At 39.9% G+C, this 26,484-nt stretch overlaps 1 protein-coding gene across 1 annotated transcript in view; it reads right to left on the reverse strand.

Annotated features, from left to right (window-relative positions):
- Positions 1-26,484, reverse strand: part of LOC123313827 (metabotropic glutamate receptor 2-like) — a 642,000-nt gene that overhangs the window by 19,952 nt on the left and 595,564 nt on the right. The window contains exons 9-10 of the mRNA XM_044898875.1: positions 23,230-23,363; positions 13,443-13,768 (exon numbers count right to left, since the gene is read on the reverse strand). Coding sequence (XP_044754810.1) covers positions 13,443-13,768; positions 23,230-23,363 — 460 coding nt within the window. The remainder of the gene's footprint in view (positions 1-13,442; positions 13,769-23,229; positions 23,364-26,484) is intronic.

Raw genomic sequence — 26,484 nt, forward strand, 5'->3', positions numbered from 1 at the left:
CTGAACACGGCTATTTACAGCATACGCATGATAGATAGAGTATGCACAAGAGATGCAGCTCTTGCAACCTACCATGCCTACTTCCACTCTATCATATCATATGGTATTCTTTTGTGGGGAACATCGTCATTTGTGCCATCAGAATAATATTTCATCTAAAGAAGACCGAAAGTTGCAGGGAAGCATATCGGATCCTCAGGATACTAACTGTTCCATCCTTGTTTATTCTGGAATGTGTAAACTATGTTCACAAGAATAAATCATTGTTCCCAACAAACAACAAATCCCACGAATACAATACACGGCACAAGAGCAAATTGTCTATACCTTACCACAAAAAAAAGAGAACCCAACAAAGTGTAGACTTCTGGGGACCCAAATTGTATAATCACCTACCAGATGATATTAAGGGATTGAATGAGTCGATTTTTAAGAAGAAAGTTAAAGATTTTCTAATAAACAAAACTATCTATTCAATTGAGGAATTTCTAAATAGTTGAAATATTTGTTTTGCTGTTTTTTTTTTCTTTGACGTGGCATGTAAATTTTTTGATGTCAAATATACTTATGACTTTAGCCTTGCGGCTTTCACACTCCTCTCCAGAGGAAAATTCACTTATCCCAGATATCTCAGATATCAAAAGGATTAAGCTCTGTTGGAGCCCTTTCCAGGTTTTCGGGCTCGTGGTGGTGGTCGGGTCCGGGTCGCTCCTCGCCTCCCTGCTGTAGGTTGGATTCCTGCTCCACCCGCACTTCCTGTCGGAGCAGACGGTGTTCCTCTGAATTTCCCATGTACTTGCGTACAGTTCTCGCCGTTCCCAGCAGTACCGCCTTCTGCATGACTTTATAGATATTTTCGTCCAACTGAAGCTTCCTCAAGTTCTCTAGCAGTTTCTTCGGTATCAGGCCTGTAGATGATATGACAATAGGGATGGTCTTGATATCTTTCAGCTTCCACTGTCTCCTGGTTTGTTCCTCGAGATCTCTGTACTTTGAAATTTTTTCAGTGTGCCTATCTAGAAGATTGTTATTATTTGGAATCGCCACATCGATGAATAGTGCTCTGTCCTCATCCTTATTGAGCAATATGAGGTCTGGTCTATTGTGGGTTATTTTCCGGTCTGTGAGAACCGTGCGATCCCAGTAGAGCTTGTGATGTTCATTTTCCAATACAGCATCTGGATGGTAATTGTAATAAGGAACCTTTTTCGAACTCAGAAGTTGGTGTTTCAGTGCCAATTCTTGGTGAAGAATCTTGGCAACGGCATCATGTCTATTTTTGTACTCTGTGCCCGCGAACTTCTGACATCCCCTGGTGATGTGCTGGATAGTTTCATGTGTCGCACAGCCATAACGACAGCTATCGTCCGCCACTGAGGCATCCTTGGCGATGTATTTCATGTAATTTCTTGTTGGAATCACTTGATCCTGGATGGCGAGCATGAAGCCCTCTGTCTCAGGAAACAACCTTCCGGAAGTCAGCCAGTAGTTCGACGCAGATATGTCGACGTAATCATGGTTGACCTCATTCTGGTGCCTCCCATGCAGAGGTTTGCCAATCAGTTTCTGCATTTTACTTTCTGCAGAGTGTTCGACGGTTTCCAAGTGATCCTGGTGTAGCTTTAACGGTGTGGAAGTATCAGCAACACAAACTACTCGATGGAGTTCTGACGAAGCTGCCTTGCTCAAGAAATATTTTCGAAGTCCTTCAATTTCCTGGGACATACGGTTGGACAAATCAACAATTCCTCTACCCCCAAGATGTCGTGGTAGCTCTGTCCGTTCTATTGAGCTTTTGGGGTGATGTTTATTGTGTTTAGTCAGCATCGTACGTATTTTTCTCTGTAAAGCTGCTAAATCGGTGGTCGTCCAAGAGATAATACCAAATGAATAGCTCAGTGCCGAGCAAGCGTAGGTGTTAATCGCTTTTATCAGGTTCTTGCTGTTAAGACCAGTTCTCATTATCCTTCTCAATCTTCGGGTAAACTCCTCCGTTAATTCTTTCTTCATCTGGGTCTGATTGATTTTTCTTGCCTGTTTCATGCCTAGATACTTGTATGTGTCTCCTTCCTTCAATGCTTCAATTTCTGCACCTTCCTTGAGTTTGAACGTACCATCTTCCATTTTCCCTCTCGTTATGTTTAGCAGTCGGCATTTTTCTAGTCCAAACTTCATTTTGATGTCTTCCGAGAATCCTTCCACCATTTTCAGCATCAGTTGCATTTGTTTTTTGGTAGATGCGAAGAGTTTCAAATCGTCCATGTAAAGGAGATGATTCAGTTTCATCATAGTTCTACTGCCGCTCTTGATGGAGAATCCGTAGTCCGTAGAATTCAATCTATGAGATAAGGGATTCAGGGCCATGCAGAACCACAGAGGGCTCAGCGAGTCTCCTTGGAAAATTCCGCGTCTTATTGGAATAGGTCCTGTTGTAATGGAGCAATCTGCTGCTTTCATTTGAAGACTAGTACGCCAGGTTGACATGGCGTTTTTAAGGAACTTAACAATATTGGGATCCACCTTGTAAATCTTCAAGATCGTCAAGAGCCATTCGTGAGGTATAGAATCGAATGCTTTTTGGTAGTCTATGTACGCAGCGTGAAGATTCCTTCGCTTGGAGAACGCTTGATTGCAGATAACTGAATCTATTATTAGTTGTTCTTTGCACCCTCGGCTGTCTTTGGTGCATCCTTTCTGTTGCATGGCGATGATGTTATTCCTTTCGCAATGGTTGTAAATTCGGTTCGAAATGCACGATGTGATTAATTTGTACATCGTTGGAAGACATGTGAATGGTCGGTACTTGGATGGGTCTTCTGTATTCCTTTGGTCTTTAGGTAACAGGTATGTTGTGCCATGTGTAAGGAATACTGGCATTCTTTCAGGATTTTCAATGACATCATTTATTGCGGAGGTCAATTTGTCATGCATGATCCAAAGTTTCTTGATCCAGAAGTTCTGTAATCCATCAGGCCCAGGTGCTTTCCAGTTTTGCAGCTATGCGATTCCCGTTCAAGTACTCCGTCAGTCGTCCAATGTCTCTTCTTAGCCTTTCTGTTTTGTGTTGAAGACGTTTCTGCCATGCTGGCGCGTGTAATTTTGGACCATCGTTGTTCGTTCGGCGAATTTTTGCCCCCATGGTTTTCGCTGTCGTTAGCGCTGCACAGTGAAAAACTAGATGCAGATATTCCAATGAACTTCCGTTCTGTAGGTATTCAGGTAAAACGTCCTTATTCAAGATGTCGATTATAAGTGACAGTTTCTTGGATGTATTGAGTCGTGGAGGTGCTACTCGATGAAGAGGATCTGTTCCTTCCAGTTCGGCAAAGTATCTCCTCATGTCAGAGTCAACTTGTCGGTGGAGCTCTTCCCTATCGTCCTGGTGTTCAGGCTCACTTTCGTTGCAAGATGGACTTTCAGTATCAGTTTCTTCTGCCTGTTGTTGCCCCGGCATGTGAATTTCATCAGAGGTGTTGGTGTTATTCTCTATTGTAGGCGGACGCTGAAGTTCTCGTTTGATTGCGTCGATTCGGGCCGTAGGTATTAGTTCATTTCTCAGAATTACGCGGTACTGGTCTGCCACTCGTTGTTCAGTGACATTGAGATTTGGGTAGGCGTTGCAGAATTCCTCATGGAGCCTTTTTCTATAGTTGTTCGTGTTCTGCCCTAGTCCCGTGATGGAGTTATATATGCGCACAATAGTTTCATTCATAGACGTTGTCCACTTCATGCGCTTTCTAACTAACCCCGCTTGGGTGAGCACTGGCTGAATATCCTGCGCAGCACTTTCAGCGGTTCGAGTCGACAATTGAATTGGACTCGTTGGTTGCTGTTGTTGCTTTGGAGCTGTAGCTTCTTTTGCAGCAGGAGCCCGCTTCCTCAACATCCTGCCACCGACGTCCCGCATGCTGTCATGTCCAGCGCCGGCTCCAGACATGCCCTGACGATCCCCAGGCAGCGACTTGTTTCCGAGGCTTCTCGTTATCACCATTTTCATGGGCTTGTGCTCCCCTTTCTCGGTTTGGGTGAGGGGTAGAGAAATGAGAGCAGAAAGAGCACCCCTATAAAGGATGTGAAAGAGAGAGGAAAAGGGAATGGGTCTGCGGACAGCAGGCGTGGCTGGCTGCACCGTCTACGTCGTTACGATGGCTGCCCGGCAGGCCATCTACCAGATAGCTGCCAGGCAGGCCAGACATTATTATTATTATTATTATTATTATTATTATTATGCTGACGACACAGGCATAGCAACTCGACACCGCAACCCAGAAGTAATAGAACGAGTTCTACAAGAAACGATTGACGAAACAAATGACTGGTGCATAAAGTGGAAAATCAAGCTCAATGGACAAAAGAGCCAAGCAATATTACTACAGAAGAGAGCAGTGCAACCTACAACGAAACTGGATGTTGACGGCGAAGAAATCGACTGGAAAAATGAAGCCAAATATTCAGGAATAACGCTTGACAAAGGACTTACTTAGAAAAGTCATATCAAACAAGCAATCGACAAAACGAAAGCAGCGATGAATAGACTCTATCCTCTGATAGGAAGAAGAAGCCACATGTCGAAAGAGACAAAATTGAAGATAATCAAAGCCGTTGCTGGGCCTCAACTTACTTATGGATCAGTTGCCTGGGGTTTCGCGGCAAAGAGCCATATCAAAAGAATTCAGGTCACTCAAAACAAGCTGCTACGATGTGCAATAGATGCACCTTGGTTTGTCAGGAATAGACAGATTTATAAGGATCTAAAATGGGAAACCATAACGGAATTCATGAACAGAAAAGCAGAGAAATTATTCGAAACAGCGAAAAACCATCCGAATCAAGAACTCAGGAGACTAGTGGACAACGAACCAGAGGAAGACAAAAGGAGAATGCGAATTTACCGAAGGAGACCAAGAGATCAATTAAAAAGAGATTAAAATAACAACAGAAACTTATTGAAAAATTCAATAAAGTGTTAATCCAATAGAGGATAAACACATAAATCCCAGCTCGATAGTGTGCGAGAAGAAAACCGACCAAGAGATGAACGGTTTATAGGCAAATGACCGGAACCAAAATTCAAGAAGCAGTTGAGGGTTTTTAGTGGGCTTCGAGCTCAGGAGAGTGAGAAACCCCACACTGTTCCCCCTCAGGAGAGGGTGGTCCGTCTGTCTTGCAGATTTTCCCCCTGCTACACCAAAAAAAAATAAAATAAAATCATTCAACAAGAATACAATCAAATACGCGATTGAACATCATAAATTTTGAGGTACAAGATGTGACAAAATCGTAAACACTGGAGGAGGTGTTGCCTTACTGGTTAGATGAGATCTGCAACACTATTTTAAAGGAAGATCTGACGAGTCACAAATAGAAACAGTGACGATTTTTGCTGAAATAAATCGACAAAGAGTCGAAATCACATCGGCATATAAAAGACCCTCAAATAACTTATTGGAAGAAGAGATTAACAACATAGTAGATGGAACAAACCCGAAAATCTGCATCGGAGATTTTAATTGCAAATCTCCAGAATGGAACAGTAGGATGGAAAACAGAAATGGCAGAAAACTGAAAGATTTCGCTGAAAAACATGAAGCTATCGTTATTGGACCTGAAGAACCAACGTACCTAGCATTCGGAAATGGATTGCCAGATATAATTGATATCGCAATTATGAAAAATATCACTAGAGAATTCCCGATAGAGACCTTGTGGGACGGAACCTCTAACCACAACCCCATCGAATTAACAATAAGGGAAGGGCCAAGAAGAGAACTAATGCAAACAAGAGAATACACCCATTGGACTAAATATAGCGATCTGATACAATCGGAGGTAACAGAAATACCAACAATCAACACATCGGAAGACCTTGAAAGTGCAGTTGATAAACTAGAAAAGAATATACTAGATGCCTACAAAAAGAGCACAAAGAAAATAACGAGACCAGAGAGTATGAAGCCCTCTCAGGAAACAATCTTCCGGAAGTCCACCAGTAGTTCAACGCAGATATGTCGACGTAATCATGGTTGACCTCGTTCTGGTGATTTCCATGCAAAGGTTTGCCAATCAGTTTCTGCATTTTACTTCCTGCAGAGTGTTCGACGGTTTCCAGGTGGTCCTGTTGTAGCTTTAACGGTGTAGAACTATCAGCAACACAAACTACTCGATGGAGTTCTGATGAAGCAGCCTTGCTCAGGAAATATTTTCGAAGCTCTTCAATTTCCTGGGACATACGGTTGGACAAATCAACAATTCCTCTACCCCCAAGATGTCGTGGCAGATCTATCCGTTCTATTGAAACTTTGGGGTGATGTTTATTGTGTTTAGTCAGCATCGTCCTTATTTTTCTCTGTAAGGCTGCTTAATTGGTGGTGGTCCAAGAGATGATACCGAATGAGTAGGTCAGCGCCGAGCAAGCGTAGGTATTAATAGCTTTTATCAGATTCTTGCTGTTCAGGCCAGTCCTCATTATTTTTCTCAATCTTCGGGTGAACTCCTCCGTTAATTCTTTCTTCATCTGGCTCTGATTGATTTTTCTTGCCTGTTTTAAGCCCAGATAGTTGTATGTGTCTCCTTCCTTTACTGCTTCAATTTCTGCACCTTCCTTGAGTTTGAACGTACCAGCTTTTATATCTTCTAGTCGACATTTTTCTAGTCCAAACTTCATTTTGATGTCTTCCGAGAATCCTTCCATCATTTTCAGCATCAGTTGCATTTGTTTTTTGGTAGATGCTAAGAGTTTCAAATCGTCCATCTAAAGGAGATGATTCAGTTTCATCATATTTCTACTGCCGCTTTTGATGGCAAATCCGTATTCCGTAGAATTCAATCTATGAGACAAGGGATTCAGGGCCATGCAGAACTACAGAGGGCTTAGCGAATCTCTTTCTGCGTCTTATTGGAATAGGTCCTGTTGTAATGGAGCCATCTGCTGCTTCCATTTGAAGACTAGTACGCCAGGTTGACATGGCGTTTTTCAGGAACTTAACAATATTGGGATCCACCTTGTAAATCTTCAAGATCGTCAAGAGCCATTTGTGAGGTATGGAATCGAATGCTTTCTTGTAGTCTATGTACGCAGCGTAAAGATCCTTTGCTTGGAGAACGCTTAATTGCAGATAACTGAATCAATTATTAGTTGTTCTTTGCACCCTCGGCTGTCTTTGTGCATACTTTCTGTTGCATGGCGATGATGCTATTCCTTTCGTAATGGTTGTGAATTCGATTTGAAATGCACGATGTGATTAATTTGTACATCGTTGAAAGACATGTCTTTAGGTCTTCAGGTAACAGGTATGTTGTGTCATGTGTAAGAAATATTGGTATTCTTTCAGGATTTTCAATGACATCATATATTGCGGAGGTCAATTTGTCATGCATGATCCAAAGTTTCTTGATCCAGAAGTTTTGTAATCCTTCAGGCCCAGGTGTTTTCCAGTTGTGTAATCCTCTGATAGATGATTTTACTTCTTCAATTGTGATCATCTCATGCTGCATCGGCTCATATTTTATAGCTTCAGATTTTCCATTTTCAATCCATCCGGTATCTCCATTGAAATGAGGTTTTGTTGATAATTGGTGGTAAATTTTCATTTCTTCCATCAGACGATGTGAATGAAGAAGAAAGTAGAAAGTTTCTTCCGACTTTTAAAATAAATTATTGTCTCTTTTCCGGCTAAAATTGCTTTCATATGTGCTCAGGCGATCTGCATATATACTTAACTTTTGCTTCAGATTGTGAAGGCAGTGGTGAGCTGTAGCATTCTCCGTCTCTTGTTCTGTGTGTGTTCTGTTTCTATCCATGATTTCTTTGGCAGCTTTCACAACCTTTCTTCCGTGATTCTCGTTCAAGTACTCCGTCAGTCGTCCAATGTCTCTTCTTAGTCTCTCTTCTGTTTTTTTCTGCCATGGTGGCGCATGTAATTTGTGTAATTTTGGATCATCGTTGTTCGTTCGGCGAATTTTTGCCCCCATGGTTTAAGCCGTCGTTAGCGCTGCACAGTAAAAAACTAGATGAAGATATTCCAATGAACTTCCATTTTGTAGGTACTCAGATAAAACGTCCTTATTCAAGATGTCGATTATGAGTGACAGTTTCTTGGATGTATTGAGTCGTGGAGGTGCTATTCGATGAAGAGGATCTGTTCGGTAAGTATCTCCTCATGTCAGAGTCAACTTGTCGGTGGAGCCCAGGCATGTGAATTTCATCAGAGGTGTTGGTGTCGCTCTCTATTACTGGAGGACGCTGAAGTTCTTGTTTAATTGCGTCGATTCGGGCCATTGGTATTAGTTCATTTCTCATGTTATTACGCGGTACTGGTCTGCCACCCGTTGTTCAGATCACATGATCGGATTTTCCAAGGGAATCTAGGTAGTATCAAAAACCAGATCCGGTTCGCTAGTCAGCAGGAGATCAAGAGTGAATGGTGTTTGACCATGTACAGGGTGGGCAAAATTGGTGTTACCTGAACTACAACTTTTTTACCCAACGAGATAGAGGAAAATGAATGTACCATTCGTGTCGTCTTTTTTCGAGAAACTGCATTCCTCTATCTTCTTTTGTTTTCGAGTTATAGGCCAAAATTGAAATAAGGGTGATTTCAATTTTGGTCGTTATGCCCGTTCCTGTTTGTGCAAGGATGTTGAAATGAAGACATTATACAGACACTTTTTTGATAGCAATCCAGTGGCGTACTATGATTTTTTCCAACAGGTATATTTGCTCAGCTATAACAAAAAGTTGTGTTTTTTCTTAAAGAAACAGTCGTTTAAAATGACCTAGAATGAATCGCCATTTTTTTCCCGTTTCAGAAATATATCATACATCATGAATCGCCGTCAGATTCGTTCAGATATTATGAAAAATATAGTTTGTATGTGAATTTTAATTGACTGAGTATTAAGTAGGCTGAATCACAGAATATTATGTCTCTACGCATGGTTTAATTATTGTTTTGCGTTTGAATACTTAATTCAATTCCCCATGGTTTGATCTCTATCTATAATTCAGCTTACATAATACTCTTCATTTCCAATTAAACATAGATACAAACTGTATTCTTCATAATATCTGAACGAATATTTCCTAACTTATTTGCCAACTATTTGAAATACCCAACATACGGTTGATTACGTTCGGGGTAAAGATGGAAATATGCATCACTCGCTACCCTATTATCCTCAAGCGGCAAAATGAAACAATTTAACATAATATCACATTTCTCATAATTTTCGGATATTTCCATAATGCCGCCAATGACGACAAAATGTTCTGAACCGAGATCAAACCATGGAGGATTAAATCAAGTACCTATTCAAACGCAAAATAATAATTAAACCATGCGTAGAGACATATTATTCTGTGATTAAGCCTACTTAATAAGTAGGCTAAAGAAGAAGTGTAACCCCTAATATTGTAACGCTACTCTGGAATTGCGCTATACAACCATGTTTCTGGTTTGCAAATAATATCGGGGTTAAAAAGTTCAACATTCACACAATTCATGAAACTTGTTTTCAATTGAACGAGCATTTGTGTAAAGAAGAGTCCACTGCTGTACAGGGCGGATGGGTTCAATTTTTTGAAGAAGGTGCTGGCATTAGACTAACCACCCTTGGTACAGCTTTTATATACTTAACGGTTAAGGTTTTTTTCGCCGTTCGATTCCTCTCTCGCAAGTTTTAAAAAGTTAGCCTGGCTGGGAGTGATATCGTTGCTTGATGTTCCGCAAAGTCGGAGATGACGATAACAAGGCTTTGTTCTGTGGCGGCGTAGTTGTACCCATGGCAGAGGAATACTACATCTCACCATGATGGTACCAAGGGTAGCCAAACGATGGCATCACTGCGCACGACGGTTGCGATCACAGGGTAGATTATACGTCTATTGCGGTGCAGCATACGCCAAACGATGGCGCCACCGGCGACGCAACACTCTATACCCTCGACGTAACCGGCGTTTATAGCAGGCACAAACTACGCTGCTTCGGCGATTGTCGTAGGTAGCTGCTAGGGTTCATTAACCTACCTGATGAGTCCGACCCTAGCAGTGGGACGAAACAATCACCCCAAGAGCACGCATTTCCTCAAATAGCGTGAACTCACCCCAGCACAGAAGAATGGCGTGAACTCACCCCAGCACATACCGCCAAAGTGGTGACCCCGACGTGATGAGGGAGGGCCGTCTTAACGACGTATCCCAGAAGGCCAGACCGGTTGAGACAATAGCTCGCTCACAATGCACGCTCCCATCTCTGGTATTTCTGACGCTACTCTAGAGTCTAGACGCCCTTTCCCATCTTCGTAAACGGCGGTACCCTGCCTACCGTATCGCATCGCTTCCCCAGTCAGCGCCGCTGGTGGGGGAGTGCTGTGGCGGCGTAGTTGTACCCATGGTAGAGGAATACTTCATCTCACCATGATGGTACCAAGGGTAGCCAAACGATGGCATCACTGCGCACGACGGTTGCGATCACAGGGTAGATTATACGTCTATTGCGGTGCAGCATACGCCAAACGATGGCGCCACCGGCGACGCAACACTCTATACCCTCGACGTAACCGGCGTTTATAGCAGGCACAAACTACGCTGCTTCGGCGATTGTCGTAGGTAGCTGCTAGGGTTCATTAACCTACCTGATGAGTCCGACCCTAGCAGTGGGACGAAACAATCACCCCAAGAGCACGCCATTCTTCAAATGGCGTGAACTCACCCCAGCACATACCGCCAAAGTTCTGCAGGATTTTACGAACAAAGAAAGAATTTGAAAAAGTGATGGCTAGAGGTCTAGGGCCATGGAAGGACTGGCCAAGACGAGTGTGATGAACTATGTGTTGGGAGTAGGATGGCAAGATATGGTCGATAATCTGCTTCACAGTACTGTCCTCGGAAGGAACATCGGGATTCTCAGGAACGTGACGCGCTATAATGTTGTGTGAACGGCGCACTCTATCAATAATTTCTGGATACTCGACTGCAATATTGGGAGGTGGGAAGTCATGTGATAGACTTTTCGTACTCTGGCCGCCCCTTACGGTTGCTCGGGCGCCAGTGGGGCAATCAGTCAAACCCCACGTCTCTCACAGAATCCCCAAAGAATTGGAGAGCCCGGGTAGACTTGAGTATCAGTGGAGAAGGGTATCGATGAAGACTAAGGCGGTAGCGTCTTCTAAGTGTCTGCTTTTCAACGGTCTTTAGGCGTCAGAAAGAGTACTTACCTCTTCTAACTAAACTCTTAGATGAAACTGATTTAATAAATAGACTCTCACTGGCAAAATAATTGGCAACAAAAATAAATGTTCAACTATTTATTTCTATTAAAATAAACTGTACACAAAAGAAAATAGACAGGTACACTAAATCGTGGACGTCAACGGCTGTGTCTGGTCGGCGCAGGACGGCTGGCAAACTTTCACTTCAGGAAAATGGACGGTTTCGGAAATATACGGAAGTAAGTCAAGTCTCAATTAAACTAAGTGCAAAGAAACATGCACGGTTTCGGAAAAATATTTCAACTAAGGCAAGACACAATTGAATGAAAAGTACGAACGGTTTTAAAAATAATAAACGGAATTCAGTCAGGTCAAAATTTAAAAACACCAGTTCACCGGGGTACGCCCTCTATCTCTGTCTCGGTGGTTTGTCTATGATCCGGTGTCCTTCGGTCTCTCTCTCTCTCTCGGTGACCTCAAGCTGGCTGACTGTCAAACAGCGGCCACAGAGTCCGGCGGTGAGGGTATTTGACGGTTATGGAATCCCAACTCTATGCTCGGCGAATCTAACCTATAACTATAATTCAAACGGTTGGAAATCGGGATGAAACGGTCAAATATTCAGGAATCGGAAAAATCAGGGGGGCCCAACGTCCTCCTGGGACCCAAATGCTACCCTACGGTAACGGAAAGCTATATACAGCAGGAAATGGTTAGCTCACGGTTCTCAGCCAAGCACAAGTCTAGAGAGAATATTATTCCATAAAGGTGCAATGAAGCGGTAATAATTTCAAATATCACTTGCCTTAGAAATTCCTTTGTGTCTCGTAAGTACGGTTTTCACTTGACAATCACCTCACTCGTTCAACTCTCAACAACGATTCATACTGATCTTGACCTTCAGCGACGGAACTCGAAGAAGTAGGTACCCGGGAAAATTGTCCCCACCATGGGTAACTCAGTCCCCCATTGGATAAACTCAAATTGTTCGGTAAATCAACGGGCTCGGAAAGAGACAGAAACAATTGAAGAGAAGGAAAAACGGAACAAATTGGAAGACCTTTTTCGAGTCAGAAAAAGTACGGTTCAACGGAAAGAATTCTAAAATATATGAATTCTGAAAACAAGATATATTCGGTCTCCGCTACAAATATGGGACTGGTCGGTGGAAAACAATGACATGAAATCAATCGGTAAATCCCCCCTATGATAATTTAACGGTTTTCTTCCGAAATACTTCGATTGTCAGGTCCTATTAAGAAAGTATCGGTAGAGAAATTTCCTTTTCGTGGCGAGGTAAAATCTGCCTCGTCACATCCACTGAGAATTTCGTCCTTCAATTTTCTTGCAACGCCCTGTAAGTGCTCAAGTTCAGCTGTTCCAGGATTGTGATGAACGAAAGTGGTTCTCAGTAAAATTATGCAATGAGAACCCCAATGAACTAGAGATGGCATGGGAGTAATATCACAAGCCCGATCACGCCCGCTCACGACACATCTTGCCTTGCTCACTCACGAAATTTAATCGAAAGGAGTCACGTGATTCACGCGTGTAGCACGAGATTATGTGTATTTTCATATTTCTCTAAATATGTCAGTTCAGGTTTGATTTTACCAGAAATTCTACATTTGTGTCTCAAAAGGCTAGCCTGCATCTATCACTTCTAGGATTGAACTTCAATATAGATTTACACTTAATACACTCAGCGAAATCTCGATTTGTATCATCAGACATATTTCACTCATATATTGCTTTTCCCCAAAGCTTACGAATAAAATTTATCAGGATTTTTATTGAGATCTGTGCAACATTTTCTATAAACTTCGAAATATCTGTATCCAAATAGAAATGACGAATCGACCTATAGTTCCAACACTCGCAACACCGCTACAACCACAGATTACAGAGTCTGGAACTCTGGGATGATGGTGATCGGATAGCAACGTGATAGCTCACGCACAATCACGCGGGACCCAACGTAACCTAACATGCTATTCTGCTCAATGCAGTTTCTCTATTTTTCCACACTGCGTAATATGAATGAGTTGGCTTGTAATTAATTTCTATCAGTAGTTTGTTCCTAACCGATTAAGAGTCTAGAGTATAGGTTCTTCATGATTGTGGTTATACTAAACTATAAAATTATTCCATTGATGATATAGTAAAACTAAAATTTAGTTAATTATCGAATTTTCATTCAATGGGAATTACTGTTCAAGTATTATATCACTTACCTCTGAATGCCACAAACAATATCTGTGGGTTTGACAACCAAAGCGAATGTTATACCATAACACATGAGAATACCAGCGAGTAATACGTAGCTCAGTTCTCTTCCTGATGCTCTCACAACAGGTGTTTCGCTGTGCTTGATAAAGGTCGCCAAGACAAATATGGTCACAAAAATGCCTGTTGATGAAAAAGACATAGCTCCTATTGCCCAAGCGCTGTCATGTCTCAAATATTCTTCTGGGATGTTGACGCACATTATATGATTGAAATCAGGGACAGTTCCTTGTGGACACATACGGCACTGCGTTGGATCTGTTGGATGCCTTATCTATGGAAAATTAAAATCAACATTGACAATATTGAAATTATACGCTGATAAAATGGAATATCCCACAAAAGTGGAACCAATAATCGTCAATATAATTTTCCGAATCTCATTTCAGTGTGACATTAAATTAAACGTGGTATCCACCATATTTATTGGATATTGATATGAACATTGAAAAAATTTTATTTTTGAAAGTTTTTTGCTATACCACATTTACCTGGAGAGAAACTTAATTACCTTAATTATGTATGGAGGCGGAAATCCGAAGCAATGTTTTGTTACACATAAAGTACATAAAGTAAAGTTCCCCAATGAACATAATTAAGGCGCGTATACATCTAAGCAAAATAGCCGAATGAGCACGCCGCACCGAATGAGCGTTTATGCGGACAATTTTTCTTTCCGACGCACGAACAGCATGAGCATGTGTTCGAAGCCGCTCCAACGGATGTGTCAGTTCAGTGCTAATGAACGTAAACGATGGAAACTTAGAAAAAAGGAATCATTCAATGTATTCTATGTTCTAAGGATGGAAAACTTGGGTTGTGCTAGTGCCTCTTTCATAATTCTGTACGAGTTGCTAAAGAAGAAGAGACGACGGTGTACTAGATGGTCTTCACAATTATATCTACAAAGAAGTCGAGACCGTAGCCTCGACAGCACTTTTCTTTTGAGCGACATTCAGAATGAGGGCGACAAAATTGAGCGGTTTTCATACTATTTTATCAAATTCAAACACGTTTCTTGCGAGAAATCTATATTTAAAAGTGTGCGTTCGGTTCGAGGAAAAGATGTCAACTAAATCCGTCCACACTGAGCACGAAATTTCTTTGATGGACCGACAAATTGCTTCTCGGCTCCGCGCAACATGAGCGCGTGTTCATGCTTTTGCCAACAGCAGCGCTGGCCATCACAAGATGGCGAAATTTTGATTTGAACTAATTGTAGTTGGCTGAGTGAATTGTCTTCCTGGTCCTGGTGACAGATGATTAGAATATTATTGTTTTCAATTTTTGATAAAAGAACAACCATGGTGAAATGTTGAAGAGTGCGCTAGTGTAAGAGTGTTTTGTCATAGGAAAGAAAAGGAGAATAAAATTTCCGAGTGCATTTTTGAGAGCAAATTCAAAAAAACCTCACCTCGACAATCGACTCGGAATCAATTTGTGTGTCAAGAGCACTTTTGCGATGAAGATATCAAACAGATGATGGATTCATTATGATGAAATCGAAATTCTCATCCCTCGTGAGAAGTGGACTCCTCTCTTCTGTTATTCTTTACGTAGTGCATACCTGAGGGGATATCTTCGCTATTTTCCGCTTTCTTTAGTCCGTTGGACTAGCCGAAACTACCTACCTACCGTTTAAACTTGATCTAGTTATTCTAGGCTGTGTAGAGTGCCGGCTTCCGCGTCCGTTCGACCGCCGTTGGGTCCCAGGAGGACTTGGGGTTCCTTTCGTATTTTTGGTGCTTATTTTGTTGATATATTGCCGATTCCGACCGATCAAGTTACAGGATGACCGCTTCTTTCGACCTGCTGTCTGACTGGCAGTCATTTTGAGGGCACAGAGAGAGAGAGAGAGAGAGACAGGGTGCACTGCAATTGGATTGAGACAGAGGGAGTAACTTGCCAAGATTTCAAAAGTTAACCGTATTTACCGTCTATTTGAACCGTACTCCTCTGGAGTGACCGTACAAAATTTAACCGTATTAACCGTCTATTTCGACCGTATTTTCCTGAAGAGACCGTATTTCATCAGCCGCCCCACGCCGACCAGCCGCCGGTTGACATCAACATTTGTTATTACTTGTACATTTCTGTATATAATTTAATCCAGTAGGAATAAAGAACTGAACGTTTATTTTGTTGCCAATTATTTTTCCAGTGATAGTCAATTTATTGAATCAGTTTCATCTAGGCGTGTAGTTAGAAGAGGTAAGTACTCTTTTTAACCTCTGAAGACCCTGAAATCGCCCAAATTTCAATTTTGGCTTATAACTCAAAAACAAAAGAAGATAGAAGAATGCAGTTGATGGCATTATTAGTTTCTCGAAAAAAGACGACATGAATGGCACATTCATTTTCCTCTATCTCTTTGGGTTAAATAGTTGTACTTCAGGTATCACCAATTTTGCCCACCCTGTACATCAGAAACAGGAAAGCCACAAGATGACTGCCCTGTGGAACATCCGACCGGATCACATATGACAAGGATAAAGAAGCTTTAACCTTAACTCTTTGCGAACGACTTTCTAAGTATGACATGAACCAATCGAGCAATCTGCCCGAGATACTAAATTCCAGTAGCTTTCTTCTCAAAATACTATGATTCACCTTATCAAATGCCTTGGAGAAATCCGTATTAGTCCGGGAGGTGGCGTCACTTTTGAACTAGTGATCGATCTTCACACGAATTTTTTAGGATGAGTAGTTCTCCACTTGTACATTTGAGGTCCGCGCGTCAGTCAGTCCAATAGCGGTGGGCGTGGGCGTGGGAGGCGGTGAAATTCGCCGGAAAAATCTCAAAAAAAAGTGATTGATCTGCACGTGAAACTTTGTGATAATGTAAATTATTCATGATTATGAGTGAAAATGGGCGTCAGTCACTTTCTCGATGGTGGAAACATCGTCAGTCAGGCGGTTGAAGTGGTCGGAAAAATCTAAAAATTGAAGTGACCGATCTTCACTCGAAATTTTAAAAAATGATTATTTTAATCAAATTGAACGTAAAAATGGACGTCAGTCACGTTTATAGTGGTGGATTCTGCGTCAGTCAGGCTTCCAAATTCAAAGGCAGTGACCAGCTTCCTTTGGCGCGCTGCACCTTATGCAGTTCGAATGACGCATATCCCACCGGTATCGTGCCGGCTGACGATTATTTATCGAGTGTACATAACAATTACTTGTTTATACAGGGTGTTTCATCATATAAATAAATAAATAAAATTTATTGATCTTTTTGGACCCTTAAGAAATGTATAGGACAAGTCATATATTATGGCAAATACAAGGGATAAAAAATAACAAATTCAACAAATGGAGTCCTTAAGGAACTCCTCCACACTATAGTAACACCTGTTAGTTAAAAGGAACTTAACTTCTCTCTTGAAAGATTTTCCACTCATTGATTTCAAGCGACTGGGCAAATGGTTATATAATTTGATACCTATATAACTCGGTGGGGACTCATATTTAACTGTATGATGCCTGGGGAAGGCTATGGTATCAGTCTGTCATGTTTCGTACCCATGAAAATCAGAGGATTTTCTGTATTTTCCGATGTTCAGGTGGATATAAACAAGACAATTAAGGATGAATTTACAAGGGAAGGGAAGAATACGAAACTACCTGAAAATCGGACGACATGAATCACGTGACCGAAGTTTGAATATAGGCCTTATGACGCGTTTCTAAGAAATGAAAACTCGAAATTGTTGAAATGTTTCCTGATTGTAGGAAACTACAAGGAAATTGTTCGAAAATTGTGTTCATTCAGAAAATGAAATTCAATTTAGAAACCAAAAAAAAAATCACGAACATCGAAGGTTTTCCGCCATTTTGAATTTTTTTTTTCGGATTTCTTCATCTTTTCTGAATAGCGCACTCAAAAATACTCCGATGTGACCAGAAACCGTTACTTTGTGGTTTATACATAACTGAGCACATTCAATAGAATATTGCTCAAATACGACGTTGAACACCTTATTTCTCGCTTATGCGTCGAAAACGGGGTATATGTCATAAGGCAAAAGTGATTCTCCCGGTGTCATTTACCCACTATATATGTTTGTCCAGTTTATGATTAATCACCCTGTATAAACAAGTAATTGTTATGTACACTCGATAAATAATCGTCAGCCGGCACGATGCCGGTGGAATATGCGTCATTCGAACTGCACAAGGTGCAGCGCGTCAAAGGAAGCTGGTGACTGCCGTTGACTTTGGAAGACTGACTGACGCAGAATCCACCACTATAAACGTGACTGACGTCCATTTTTACGTTCAATTTGATTAAAATAATCATTTTTTCAAAATTTCAAGTGAAGAAGGGTCACTTGTCAATTTTCAAATTTTTCCGACCACTTCAACCGCCTGACTGACGATGTTTCCACCATCGGGAAAGTGACTGACGCCCATTTTCACTCATAATAATGGATAATTTACATTATTACAAAGTTTAACGTGGAGATCAATCACTTTTTTTTGAGATTTTTCCGGTGAGTTCCACCGCCTCCCACGCCCACCACGGTCGCGCTGACTGACTTTCGATTTCGAGTACAGTAATAGTGCAACTCTCTAATTAATCACATTTGAGTTGCAGATAAATCACTAATACAAAAGTGACACCACCTCCCGGACTATACAGGGTGATTCCGGAGGAGACCGTCAGATTTTAGGTGAAGTATACACTAGTTAAGGCAGTTTCGAAACAATGTTTGGTTTATGGCTGGGGGCCTTTAATGAGAGTCTACAGGGTGATTTGTCCGATTCGACCGATTTTTCTTTTATTCATAACTTTGGTGTGGCTTGATCAATCTTGATGAAATTTTCAGTGTAGAACAATATGATTGTCTTCTTTCAATAATTCCAACACTTTCTCAAAAATACAGGGTGGGAATTATGATAAGTTCAGATTAAGTTTGCAGGTTGAAAAAACACCCTGTACATTCCGTTTTCAAAAATTTTATACATGCTTCAGATTCTATCAAAAGTTTACATTACTGGAGCGTTTTTAATTTTTTTGGCACACATCCAGTTTTCCTAGAAGAATTTTTCAAGGATGAACAATATCGTTATTTCGCTCCAAGGCATTGAGAATATTCTGAACTGGAATGTAAACCGGTGTCGTCCAATGATACAAAGCTCTTCCTGAGTCCTAAAGTAGTTCTTTCAAATTCAAAATTCATATTTAATCACTCATATTCTGATGTATAAAATCATTTAATCCAGAAAATATCTTTATACCTACCTACTTAAACCAAAAAATCTACAACTTATACAGAATAAACATTCGAAACATATCATGAACGGCAAAACTAAGGATTAACACAAAATTTACATAGAATGTTCGAAATGATTTCCCCTTTTTTAAATACATATTCGAGACCTTTTTATTAAATTTCCAATTGACCATGGAGAATTTTCAATTTCATTAAAACTATTTTTCATACATTATCATACATCAATATTTTACATACCATAAGGCCATAAGTGAGTACATTTTTGAACGAAACTACTATGTTTTAGGAATATTCGCTTCATAGAAAACCGGAAGTGTGCCGAAAATCACCTAAATAATGACTCAATTTTATGTTAATCCATAATTTTGCCTTTCATATGTTTCGAATGTTTATTCTGTATATGTAGTAGTAGTATGTAGATTTTTTTGGTTCACGTACGTATAAAGAAATTTTTGAATTAAATGATTTTATACATCTGAATATGAGCGATCAAAAATGAATTTCTAATTTGGAAAATTTATTTTAGGACCCAGGAAGAGCTTTGTATTATTGGACGATACAGCTTTACCATCTAGTTCAGAATATTCTAAATGCCTTGGAGCGAAAAAACGATATTGTTCATCTTTGAAAAATTTTTCTAGGAAAAATGGACGTGTGCCAAAAAAAATAAGAACGCTCCAGTAATGTAAACTTATGGTAGAATCTGAAGCAAGTAGAAAATTTCTGAAAACGGAATGTACAGGGTGTTTTTTCAACCTGCATACTTAATCTGAACTTATCATAACTCCCACCCTGTATTTTTGAACAAGTGTTGGAATTATTGAAAGAAGATAATCATATTGTTTTACACTGAAAATTTCATCATGATTGATCAAGCCATACCAAAGTTATGAATAAAAGAAAAATCGGTCGAATCGGACAAATCACCCTGTAGACTCTCAATGGAGGCCCCGAACCATAAACCCAACATTGTACCGAAACTATATTGACTAGTGTATACTTCACCTAAAATCTGACGGTCTCCTCCGGAATCACCCTGTATATATAACGTCAACCTGCTTCCCTTCCTCCAAAGAATCCGTAACATACTGAACAAACACAAGGAGATTCGATTCAACGCTCTTATCACAAATAAAACCAAGCAGCTGCTCTGATAGCATAGAAGATAATTATTTCTCGGCGCAATTGCTCCAACACTAAAGATTCAAAAACTTTCGGTATGGCACTAATGGTGCCTATAGGTCTATTGTTATATACATGGAAATAACGTAGATCGTTAGTGTAGGCCCCACTTAGAAGAAGAAACGCAAGAAGTAGAGGAAGGATTAACCACAGAACCAAATGAGGTAAGCAGAAAGAAGGAAGAAGGAATCAAGAATGGAGGAAGGAACAAGAAACTAAGAAGGCGCACACGCCAATTACAATAAAGAAGAGAGAGGATTGGGTAAGAATGGAACAGATAAAGAAAGATAGGAAAATCAATTATACAAGAGCGACGACAACTAAATACGGCATCAGAGTACAACCATAGACCATTGACGACTATAGAAACCTCAGAGGAAAATGAAAACATGCCAATGACCACACACACACTGAGGGAGGAACGACCACTGAAAATTGTTGCGAAGGGATACCCCACCAGAAAAATAACACTAGCACGATACACAGAGAACAGAAATATCCAAGTTCTTGCACCGGACGAAGAAACGCACTTCCATAGAGGAAAAGGCGACATTCTAGATATTGCCCTGAACAAAAATATAAGCGACAACATATTTTTGGAAGTCATAGACGAATCCACAATAAACCATCACCCAGTGGTAATCACCATCGGAGAAGAAGACACCAAGAGAAAGAAGACTATACACAACTAAGAAGAATTCAAGAAAACTGCAGAAAACTCACAAAAGCAAGGAAGACCACTTATAGACAAGAGCTAGAACAGGAAGTAGCAGACCTAGAAAAACTCATAAAAACCTCGATCAAGGAATCAACTACAGAAATAGAAATAGAGGAGAAGAAAACTAAATTACCAGAGCACATCAAAGACCTCGTAGCCCTAAAGAAAATAGCAAGAAAAGAATACCATGGGACACTAGATACGAAAGAAAAATCAGTTATAAACCAACTGAATAACACTATCAAAGCTGAACTGAGAACCCACTACAACGAACAATGGAACACCAAATTAGAAAAATTGTCACAAGAAAACCAACTACTATGGGCAATAGCCAAATCACTAACAAAACAAAAGAGAAAAAATTCTATATTGGAAACTAACAAACACACAATAATTAGAAAGAGAGAAAGCGAATATACTTATTCGCCGAATTACTGGAAAGAGCATATGAACCGAATGAAACTCAGGACAGAACCTTCGAAAAGTAAATAACAGAACAAAATGAAGCAAAACTGATAGGAGAAGATAACTACACAATCAATCAATCAAGAGATCACATTAGGTCTCTATGCAGACGATACGGCAGTCCTAGCCTCAGAAAAAACCGAAAATAGCGCAATCAAAAAACTACAGATACACATTGACAAACTGACCAAATGGTAAAGGAAATGGAAAATAAATAAATAAAAACAAGAAATATAATACAAAGATTAAGATAGAAATTAATTACAAAGAAATAGAATGGCAAAATGAAATCAAATATCTAGGAATATCAATGGATAAAAACTTGAATATAAATGAACACATAGAGGAACCAGCAAAAAACGCGAGAACTTTCAAAGGATATCTCTATCCCCTCATAAACCAAAAGAGCAAACTGGACTCAGAACTGAAAGTAAGACATTACAAAGCAATCTTTAGACCGACCATGACATACGGAAGTGAAATTTTAGTAATGAATACGAATCAGCTCAAAAAATGGGAAACAATTCAGAACAAGACACTAAGAGAAGCCCTAGACTCAGAGTGGTACACAAGAAACAAAGAGATCAGAAAGATGACAGGAACGACAACAATCAAAGAACACATAACAGAACTGGCAAAAAGAGACAAAAGAACAGTAGAATAAAGAGGTTACAAAGTCAGTTGATTTTATTAATTCGATCATTAATGAAACAACAGTGGTATAAGAGAAAGTATAAACTATATCGAAAACGAAAAACGAAGAATCAAGCGATCAAGAACCATGTTGAGAGAAAACCTGGAGGAGAAACAGAAAGAGAAAAATTTATCCAGAATAATTCGAAATGAAACAGAAAAAATCACTGGAAAACGAAGTGGAAGATTTCGTATTTCTCAAGGAGTACGAGAGTCAAAAACAACTGTTGTCTATGACTAGAGTCGGATGATTATGATTGGAATCAAAAAGGGTAGTTCTCGACAAAGTTACTTTCAGATGTTTTGTTCTCAGTTTTTTTGAATAATATGTATCGAAATAATATTCTTTTACTTTCGATATCACAACAGACACTAAATAATTTTCGAGAAATTCAACTCTAAAGGTAGATCTGTTCGTTTTTCATTATTTTTTATTATGACCGTAGGTAGGTACTGTTTAAGATTTTTTGTTCAACATGATGTAGTTGTACTCTCGGAAGAAGAACTTCAAACTCAAATTACTCGAAAACAATTAATTTATCAAGAATACCTTCCTAAATTCTGTTTGCAATAGCCGAGAATTCTCTACAAAATTCTCGCAAGAAAACGGCAGAGATTATTTCGTATGCAACTGAACAGAGAATTCTACCGAAAGTGCTTATGCAACGGTATATAATTCACAGCGCATGAATTTTCGACTAAATTCTCTAGAGAATTCTCGGCAGTTGCAAACGGGCTTAAGACATATTTTGGATCAATAGTTCCAAAAATACAATAAGTGGAATGGTCGACGTTAGATGTAAATATGTATAATCCCTCTACAGATAGAGTAGAAATGAAATTAGCATTTTTTAGCGGACGCATTATTTGGGTCATATCAAGTAATATATGTATTTTGTTTTGAAAAAAAAATTGAAAAAATTGGTCCTGCAAAGTGGGCGTGTACAGCTGATTATTTATACAATGATACTATTATATATTTGTATGTTGATGATTAACATTAACGAAACGTTAATGAGTAAAATGGAAAGTGTATTAATTGTGACGTCGACTGCGTGGAATATGGCGCCGTCCTGTTGAAACCACCTGTCTCCAATATTGAGGCATTCTAATTGAGGTACGAAAGAAATTTTAATCACTAATAGCAATGTTTGATGTACTGAAACAATATGTTTTTTGTTGGTTTCATTTGGATAAAATGATTACAAATATTTCTTTGAACCTAAAAGGCTTTCCACTCTCAATTTCATTCGGTTGATAATATTTCTCAACTTTAAAGAAAAATCTACAATCATTAGGTTGTCTTCAATTCAATTTAGAAAATTCAATAATAGAATGCTTCATATTTGATATTTGCATTATAAGAACTTCCAATCAATTATACTAAGCTTAGTTACATTTCATGAAATGCCAGTATTCTTATTGAATTTTCCACCTTACCTGGTATTGAGAGCAGTTGAAGCAATGCCAGCAACAGCTTTCTCCCTCTACATATTTCTTCGCTTGGCCCAAATTACAAGGAAGACTACATACAGATTCGGGTGGTATTGGATCATTTAATTTGAATTGTATTTCTGAAATGAGAAGTTTCGGATGGAGGATCAGTTGTCTTGATAATGATTATTATTATTATTATGAATACAAATAGAGAAGATTCCGTAGCCTATAAATCTCAGAAAACAATATAAGGTAATGTGTGACTGCAGCAAAAAATGATTTACAATTAGGGTGTCACAAAAAAAAACAAACAAAAAATATTCTCCTGAAAAAAAAAACCAATAACACCATAACAAATATCAAAGTCGCGCAATGAATCAATCATAACTGTTCTTAAACGAGTTAACCGACGAAGCACAAACAACACTTTCCGGCGGAGAGTTCCACAAAGTAGTAGAAAGAATTCCTTAGCAGAAGACTTGAAGTTCTCGCGATGAAGTTTGTATTGATGTCCTCGCAAGTTGTTAATGTTTAATCGAAATAGGTTCGATAAGTCACAGCCGAACAAGTTGTGCAGTGCACGATATGTGACTATTAAGTCACCGCGAGTACGTCGCCACAAAAAACTCTCCAGACCGAACAGTCTCTCCTCGTAAGAGGGACGCTGCCAGGCGTAGGGTAGCCTCGTCACACGACGCTGAACCGACTCCAAGAGGTTTTGGTCTCCAATCAACTGTGGACACCACACCGGGCCAGTATGTTCAAGAATTGGGCGGATATACGTGGTATAGAGCACTTTACAAACACTGATAGAGAAACCAGGAAAGGCGTTTCGAATCATATAGTAGACCTGGTTCGCCTTTTTGACAATACTCCTGATGTGAGAAGTCCAAGAGAGGTTATCCGCAACGATCACTCCAAGGTCGCAAATCTCAGATGCAGATGTCACCCGAACACCATTCAGTTAGTAGCAGAATTCAGGATTTGTCTTTCCAATATGAAGAACTCTCACTTGCATATATTCAACGGAAGTAGCCATGCAACCGAACACTCGTACACATGATTCAAATCGGCCTGGATCAAATGTGACAAGAATGACCTCCCGTAAATTTTCAAGTCGTCAGCGTATGATGAACACGAATTTGACAAGATATCCGGAAGGTCAGCGACATAGATCAGGAACAAGATTGGTCCCAAAACTGATCCCTGGGGAACACCACAGGAGGCAGTTCTAACAGAAGAAGCAGAATCACCCACCCTAACAGAAAATACCCTATCAGACAGAAAACATTTGATCCAGGCAAGTAACTCTCCTCTTACTCCAAAGTTATCATCGAGATAGATGATATCCAAGGGTATGTTGGAATCAGTTAATTTGGTCCACTCATCAACACACTTCAATAAAAAGGTGATCACCGACCTATCCGGTACAAAGCCATGCTGCTAATCAGGTATGATCCTATTGGAGATTATAAAGGACATGAGGGACTTAGCAACAATCTTCTCAGCTATTTTGGAGATAACAGGCAAAATATTGATAGGCCTTTAATTATGTGCATCGAATTTGTCGCCCTTTTTATAAACAGGAGTAATTCTGGCCTGTCGCCAAGAGCCAGGTAGTTGACCAGAAGAGAAAGAGTTAGACAGACTTTTAGATATTGGCAGGGAGAGAGAGGCCGCGCAGAACTTAAGTACTCTCACTGGCCCGTTATCAGCACCAGGAGAGGTGGAGGGATTAAGAGAGTCCAAAACGGAACGTACGTCGTCGACCCCCAGTTATGTTCTCAATGGAATTAGCAGTACGTGGGGAAGAAATAGGCGGAAGAGGACCAGCTGGTTCAGGGGTAAAGGTACTAGCAAAATGATCCGCAAAAACATCTGCACACTCACGGCTATCAGCACACTGGACGCCTGAAGAGTTCCTCACCAGAGGGATAGAAACCTTGGAGTTGAGAGAGGATCTGATAAATTTATAGAATCTCTTACGATTGTTGGGCGAAATCAATGATTCGATATAATCGTTTTTGGACTCCGCCAGTTTGGACATCAAAATGTTCAATTCCGCTCAAAAGATCAGATTCATTCGTCAGAAAGAGATCCAAAGTAGATGGACACTGCCCAGGACCAAATCTAGTCGGTTGACTAAGAAGCTGAAATAAGCCGGCTCATTATTTTTAACATAGACAGGCTTCTTCAGGGAATACTGTTTTGATTCTGTCTGAATTCAAAATAAATATCCACATGAACTCCTCTGATTTTTGGATCTGGCTCCTACAAGGAAATGGATTAACTAGAAAAAAGTCAATTATAATAAATGGTTATAGTTGGAGTGATCTGAAATAGTTGCTGTTCAGATTATTTATCTTTCAGATATGAGCATGTTTACTCGTTTTGAAATTTAGATGCAGTTTACCTGAAACATAAATGGTTAACGCCTTCAATAGTAAGGCGAATAATAATCGAAATCAATTCAAATGATAATTAAATCAAACTAACTGCCATCACTCAGAGTATGAACAGAAATACCATTTCGTCGAAAATGAGTAGATGCTGACCATGGTTTCGTTCTCATTTGACCTCGTCATAGCAATATAACTCATACCCATATGGAAATGGAATAAAGTACTGGCCTCTTTATTCGATGTCAGTAGCGGATGTGATGTTTAAATACACCCTGACAGAAACCAGGACCAACCAATTCAATTTCCTAACTCCCAGAATGCATATATTGCAAAAATCGTATAAAATTGTCGTTCAAAAGGCAAGCTTGTCATAAAGATGTATAGGAAATCTCAGAGTGGTTGAAAACATCTAAACACAACTGTAGACCGGTTTCAGGATCATTGTCCACTAATCAGTACAGTGTAGTGTCCAGTGATTTCAACTGGAGGCGCCACCGGCCCCGCAAAGTCTGAACCAAACCTAGACCACATTCGGTCAATTAATAATGTGAAAATATTAAACTCTTTATTGCCATATTCTGTTGTTACACTGTTATATAGAGCAGAACAAATAGTGAGCATATCGCGAAGGGATGTCTTCCTGCTAACCATAAATAATAAATGTGAGTGCTTATGTTACCCTAAGCATGATATATCAAGAAAAAGTAAAATTTACTGAATTTGATAAACTAAATTAAATTCTGTATCGGTACATCCATCCTTGATTAATTATATCATATTGCTCCTGACTTCGGGACAAGGGAAAGAAATGAAGGAAACAAAAAAGAAAACATATACATACATATATCTTAGGAGA

Source organism: Coccinella septempunctata, chromosome 5, assembly GCF_907165205.1.
Source record: "Coccinella septempunctata chromosome 5, icCocSept1.1, whole genome shotgun sequence".
NCBI lineage: Eukaryota > Metazoa > Arthropoda > Insecta > Coleoptera > Coccinellidae > Coccinella > Coccinella septempunctata.